Source organism: Marmota marmota, unplaced genomic scaffold (assembly GCF_001458135.2).
Source record: "Marmota marmota marmota unplaced genomic scaffold, marMar, whole genome shotgun sequence".
Classification (NCBI taxonomy): Eukaryota; Metazoa; Chordata; class Mammalia; order Rodentia; family Sciuridae; genus Marmota; species Marmota marmota.
Window position 1 is genome coordinate 5419912 of NW_026000171.1, and position 6422 is coordinate 5426333.

Sequence of the window (6422 nt, forward strand, 5' to 3'; positions counted from 1 at the left end):
TTCTTTGAAAACTTTCCATATTTATTTACCTCAGTTTAAATCCTTAGCTTAAGAAACCATTTTTCCACCCTATTTAATTTTACAATTTCTTTCAGTTGGAAACAAAAATATAAAACACAAGCAAACCTAAGTGACTACAGTCTGTGACCCCTTCATCCCATTGTATTCACGAAAACAAGGCTTGCTCCATTTCATCTTGCCTTTTCAGATGAGCCAAAGTTGGAGAGGTGGCAGTCAACCATAAAAAGTCTGAGTTTCCTTTGACTTTTTTCCATCCATTAAGTCAAAGAGGAAGCTGCCACTGAGCTTCAGAGTTAGTACTCAAAAAATGTGGACTGGGCTGGAGTTGTACAGTGCTGACCTAGCATGAAGAAAAAAAATCCCAGCACTGGGGGGGGAAAAAAGTGGAATTAATTAATTTAAATGAGATTAAAGGATTAAAGAATAGAAATAAAGCCTTTTGTGGATAGGCAATATTACCACAATACTAACAGAAGCAAAGTTCTCTAAGAACCTTCTGTAGCCCTTTATTTACATACATTTTAAACAGTTAATGCAAGATATTTACAAATTTTAAACAATAAAAGAAAAATATGAACAGTTCATGACACTAAATTCAACTGTTTATGAAATATTTTTAATCTGGGAATTGAATTCCCTTGCTACTCTAGGGCTCTAGTTAAAATATTTTTTCTGTTGGCACTATTCTATTTTATTCTTTCAATAAAGTCTGTTATAAACCAGAAAAAATGACTTTATCAACTTCATGAAATTTAGCAATTTCTGAGACTATGATGAGAGAACATGATGTCTGAGAAATCCAGTCAGCTTTTTACAAGGAACTGGCTACTGTTCAGCTTCCCTCTCTCCTTGAGGTAAGTCAACAGGTGCCTTCGTCTCCTCCATGTGACCTTTATCCCATACTTCTCTTCAGGGGTGTCTTTAACCAGAATAGGTCCAGGTTCTGGGCTGGTAGGAGTACTAGTTTGAAGGACACAGCTTACAAGGCTGTTTTCCCTCTGATCTGGGGAAAAGGAGTTCTCCTTCACAGATGATGACTCTGGGGTCTGGATACCAGGCGGAATAAACACATAAGGAAAGTTCTGAAATGCATTTGCTGACAGTTCCCCACAGCTTTGGGGACTGAGCACTGGAATTAAGGGTTTTCTGGAAATGTCCTTTCCTGATTGATTGGGGCATCCCTTTACTAAGGGGATCCCCAGTGTCTCTGAACTGGAAGACAGCTGTGGACTCTCAAAGGTTAGACATGGAAACTTGCAGGTAGATTTTCGGCTTGAATGTCTTGCTTCGTCTTGGTGACGATGTTTCCGGTGGGCTGGGAAACAGCTTTCTACTGTTGTGTCAAACTGAGGTGTTACCTAAGGATCAAAAAAAAAAAAAAAAAAAAAAAAGTGAACCAAGTAGGCAAGAAAATGACATCCAAAGAGCAGAACCCTAAATGCGGTCCCACTATAGTAATGGACACAGAACAAAAATAGTTATCTAGTAAGACAATAATAATAGATAAAGGGGTCAAGGGTGTGGCTCAGTGGTAGTGTGCTATACCTAGCATGCATGAGGCCCTGGGTTCAATCCCCAGCACCACAAAAATATGTAATAATACTAATAATGGTAACAACAACAACAATAATAATAGAATATGAGCTTTAGGCAAGTTATTCAATCTCTCTGGTTTCAGTTTCCTCCTATATAAGAGAGAGGACAATGCTTCTTTCACTTTATCACATCATATAGCTACAAATGTTTAACTGTCTTTAAACTACGTGAGGGCAGGATTGGGATAGAGCACATACTTAGCATGCTCAAGGCATGGGTTTAATGCCTAGTTCAAAAACAAAAAGAAAACAAAACAGGGCCGGGATTGTGGTTCAGCGGTAGAGCGCTCGCCTAGCAGGGGTGGGACCCGGGTTCCATCCTCAGTACCACATAAAAATAAAGGCATTGTGTTGTGTCCAACTACACCTAAAAGATTAAAAAAGAAAAAAGAAAACAAAACAAAACAAAAGTCATAAGGCAACAACCAGTAATCTTTTTCACCACTGACTTCCCAACATCTTGCAAAGTGCCTGACACACAGAAGGCCTTAAGTAAATAAATGTCAGACTGCAAGAATAGGGCACAAGATCATATACAGAAAGTGACTAACATAGGACCTGGCACACAATGAGTACTCCGTAAGTGTTCATTCTCATCCACAGAATTTTAAACTGTAAGTTGCTTCTATAATAATGAAGTAATATGCTTCTTCCAAGCTGTCCTGATCAAATTATATTTATTAAGCACTGTTAAGCACAGCATATGCTCTTGGCCTTTTTACTATACTATTTCTGTTATATAGTAGCTATATTTTCTTCCTGGATCTCCACCCACTACCCCACCTCCTTTTTTGTGCTGGGGATTGAATCCAGGGCCTTGTGAATGCTAAGCAAACCCTCTACCACAGAGTTACATCCCCAGCCTCACTAAGGCAAATATGGTATGTGCCATTTTGGGTGATTTTTTCTTTTTGTCAAGCTTCAATCCATTAAACAGTGGACAGAGTACTTAGCTAAATACTCTATCTTTGACATGAAGTTCAGGGAACAGTCTCATTTTTTATTTGTCTGCCAATGGTCTGGTTTCTCACCTACTTACTAGGAAATGAAACTTTAACACCAAACTTTTGCAGAGGAATGTGGTAGTAAAGACTCCAATTCCATACCTGGGTCTGACCTAAGAAAAGAAGATATACCAGGGAAGATGGCTGACCACAGGAAAGCATACATTGCTTTCATGGACCTTATTCTTTGGAAGCCCTGGTTCAAGAAGAGTTAACAGATCTTTTTATTTTGAGACAGGATCTCACTAAGTTGCTTAGGGCCTTGCTAAGTTGCTGAGACTGGCCTCCAACTTGCAATCCTCCTTCCTCAGCCTCCCTAGTTGCTGGGATTACAGCTGTGTGCTACCATGCCCAACAATTAAGAGTTGACATTCTAAAAAGCCTAACAGTAAAAATCAAAGTAAGGATCCCCTACCCAAGAAGTGATAGTGCTGTGGTCTATAGGCTTGCTGGGCACCTGTCTAGTGTGGGTGATGGGCTTCTGTGGAGCTCCATAGTGATGTTTGGGGCCCTCCAGTGGCTGCTGGTGGAATAACAGCTGAGCTTTGCGGGAAGATTGGCAGAGTCTTCTTTTGGGAGGCATCAATAGGTGAATGAAGGGCAGTTAGTAACCACATGGTGCTGGCTGCCTTTGGGTTGTGGAGTAGGTTCCAATTCAAACCCATGCCTGCAGAGAAGAAACAAAAGCTGTGAGAAAACAATTCAGATGATTCCCCAGCTCTTCCTGATACCCTGCCAGTCAATTCTACCAGAAATTACCACCTTGACTTCAAAAGATTGTGAGGAACACAGCCTTTTTTTCTTTTATTTTTTTTAAAGTTGTAGATGGACACAATATCTTTATTTTTATTTATTTATTTTCACGTGGTGCTGAGGATCAAACCCAGGGCCTCATGCGTTCAAGGCGAGAGCACTCTATCACTGAGCTACATTCCCAGCCCAAGCATAGCCATTTTTTTTTTTTTAATTTTGATTCAGATTCTTGCTAAATTACTTTGGGACTCACTAAGTTGCTAAGACTGGCTTTGAACTTGTGATCCTCCTGCCTCAGTCCCTCAAGTCACTGGGATTATAGGCAGGCACCACTGCACCCAACAACCACAGCTTCTAATACTAATACATATACCACCAAGCAAAAACACAATTTTCATATCCAACAAGGCTTATTCAATAAATATTTATTGAGCTCATGTTAACTGCCATACTGGATGCTGGGAATATAAAAAAAGAATATTTATTCAACAATCACTTATTAAATGCCAAACTCTTGGAGCAATACAGAGGTTCCTATCTTCAAAGACCTCAGAGTTGGACAGTAGCTTAGTGGTAGACTGCTTGCCAAGCATGCATGGAGATTGGATTCTATCCCTAGCACTGCAAAAAAGAAAAGGAACTGAAAGTCCAGCAGAGAACAGACATTTTCAACACAAACAGTACAATATATTTCAATATAATGTTACCATTTGCTTCATGAGAGGCTTTCTGGACAAGGTTATTCCTGACCTATGAATGGAATGGCTTGGAGAAGCAAAAGGCAGGGAGCGTTTTCCAGCCTGAGGAACAGCATATACAAAGCCCATCTTGGTAATTTGGGAATTATAAACTCGGTGTGGGTGGGTACAGAGTATGAAAAGAAAGGGTAAGAAATGAGGCTGGACATGTTGTCAGTGTCAGGTAGAAAAACCAGGTGAAACCATAGGATTTGGACTTGAGCCTGAGTAGTTGAGTATTTTCAAGCGAAGGAATATGATCATATTTGGCTTTTCTTATTTTTTCATCCCAGATAATTTCAAATATAAATAAAAGTAGACTAATATAATGGGCCCCATGTACTCATCACACAGCTCCAACCACCATCAATCCATGACCAACCCTGACCTGACCATGCTCTGACCCATTAACCCCACCCCTACACTATGTTGAAGAACATATATTGTGAATCATTATATCATTCCCATTTACATAACTAAATAAATCAAATTCAGATTCCTTAATATTGTAAAATAACCAGGAAGTGTTCAAATTTTCAAATTGTTTCATAAACATCCTAATTTTTTTAAATTTATTTGTGTACTTTATACAGATTATCCTGGCCACAGTATAAAAGGAGAACAATTACCTTGGAAGTGTGAAGACCTGTTAGGAGGTTACTGAGTCATCTAAGTGAGAAATGATGGGGGCCTAAATCCAGGCTGTCAGTGGAGAGGGGAGGCTGACACACAGAGGCAAGGTCCGCAGATAATGTGTCCATTGGATCTAGTAACCCGTGAACTTTACTAAGAGCCTTTCCTGTGGAATGGTGGGACAGACAAGTGTGAATACAGTAGGTAGAGAATGAAATGGGAGTTGCCGCTGAGCACACTGGAAAGCCACACAATAGGGCAGAATGGTTCTACTATACAGTACTATACTATTCATTCATTTGATCAACAATAAAAAATTATACACTGTGACTTAAATGACAAAGCAGTGGAGGGAGATATAAAAAAAGAAAAAGGCATAACATCTCCACTCTAAAAGGACTTACATTCTAGTTGGGAAGTGAAGAAAAACCAAACCCAACAAGGGGTTTCAATGGCTTTATGCTTTTGTAGACAGGTTTGTCAGGGAAGGCCTACCTGACCTGAGTGAAGAAAGGAGAAAAAAACAGGTAATGGAAAGACAGGAGCAAAAATTCCAGGTTAAGAGAAGAGTAAATGCAAAGACTCCAAGGTAGAACTCTGACATGTTCAAGAAACTGGCTAAGGCTCTGCCTCCTCTGGCACCACACCCATTCAAGTGTCTTAGCTCAAACCTCTCAGCTTCACTTCAATCTCTGTGCTCAGCATGCCTCCTACAGACTGGCAGCTAGCGCACACATAATTCCAACTACTTAGACTTTCCCTCCCTTCTTTGTAGAAGGCACCCACTTTTACAGGAAGCCTCAGTTCATCAGAAAAGCCTTCCCTGTCCTAAGGTAAGATCTCATCATAAGTAATAGGCTGGAGAATCACCTGAGGCCAGGAGTTCAAGACCAACCTGGACAAAATAGGAGGCCTGGTCCCCCATCTCCCGGCCCCACCCGCTACAAAAAAAAAATAATAAAGGCGGTGGGGGTCCGGCCTATCATCCCATCCACTCGGGGGACTGAGGCCAAAACCACAAGTTCGGGGCCAGCCGCAGCAACTTAGTGAGACCGTCTCAAATTTTAAAAATAAATAAATAAATAAAAGGGCTGGTGATGTCGCTCGGTGGTAAAGTGTCCCTGGGTTCAATCCCCGATACGGAAAATAAAAAAAATCAAAGTATCACTGACCTACTTTGTCACTTTACAGCTATAATTAAGTATGTGTTTATTTGGTTCTTGGACAATGTCTGCTCTGTGAGGATGCTCGGGGGAAGGAAAGGACCTCGTCTGTGGTTGTATTTTCAGGCTCTAGAAGTGCCTGGCACACAGCAGCGGCTCGACAAAATTTGAATATGCACTAGTCCTTCTAAAGGTTTGGCTTCAGAGGGGGAAGAGAGACCCGCGGAGAAGACGCCAAGACGCCGCGCTGAGCCAGGGCTCCTGGGGAGTGCGCGCGCGTGGGTTGGAGACCCGCCCTGGAACAGGACGGCAGGCCGCCCGCTGTCGGGGGAACCCGACCCTCTAACTGGATGTAGGCGGAGTGCGATCTCCGCGGGACGCAAACAGACTAACTCAGACCTTTAAAGACGGTGAGCAAAGCCGGAGGGGAGCCAGGGCAGCGTCGCCTGGCGGGAAAAGGCGAACGCGCGTGCGGGGGGCCGAGCAGACGGAGGGCGCCAGACCGGGGTCCCGCCG

General features: G+C 42.0%; 2 protein-coding genes across 6 annotated transcripts in view; one reads left to right on the forward strand and one right to left on the reverse strand.

Moving 5' to 3' along the window:
- Positions 1-502: 502 nt before the first annotated feature.
- On the reverse strand, positions 503-6422 carry Rhno1 (RAD9-HUS1-RAD1 interacting nuclear orphan 1). 4 transcript variants are annotated; one of them, XM_048787703.1, is made up of 4 exons: positions 6306-6422; positions 4740-4909; positions 3036-3287; positions 503-1379 (listed from the first exon to the last, which is right to left on the reverse strand). In XM_048787703.1, exons 3-4 carry the CDS (start codon positions 3201-3203, stop codon positions 825-827), a joined length of 723 nt encoding a protein of 240 aa, XP_048643660.1. In that variant the 5' UTR covers positions 3204-3287; positions 4740-4909; positions 6306-6422; the 3' UTR covers positions 503-824. The 4 variants fall into 4 exon arrangements, with proteins under 4 accessions (XP_048643660.1, XP_048643661.1, XP_015356246.1 ...); XM_048787704.1 differs by lacking the exon at positions 4740-4909; XM_015500760.2 differs by lacking the exon at positions 6306-6422 and having other exon boundaries at positions 3078-3287; positions 4740-6126.
- Foxm1 (forkhead box M1) overlaps positions 6165-6422 on the forward strand; it is a 17874-nt gene continuing 17616 nt past the window's right edge. Inside the window, exon 1 of one of the 2 annotated variants that reach the window (XM_048787702.1) lies at positions 6165-6316. The gene's annotated coding sequence lies outside the window, so the exon portion shown is untranslated. The remainder of the gene's footprint in view (positions 6317-6422) is intronic. The other variant, XM_015500762.2, reaches the window with a different exon arrangement.

What these genes read in the sequence shown, in the direction of transcription:
- Rhno1 (XM_048787704.1), bottom strand. Translation starts at nt 3,203, where the DNA reads ATGCCTCCCAAAAGAAGACTCTGCCAATCTTCCCGCAAAGCTCAGCTG. An exon ending in ACAGCACTATCACTTCTTGG is followed by an intron (nt 1,380 to 3,035) that starts GTAGGGGATCCT and finishes TTTGATCCTTAG; the next exon opens with GTAACACCTCAGTTTGACAC.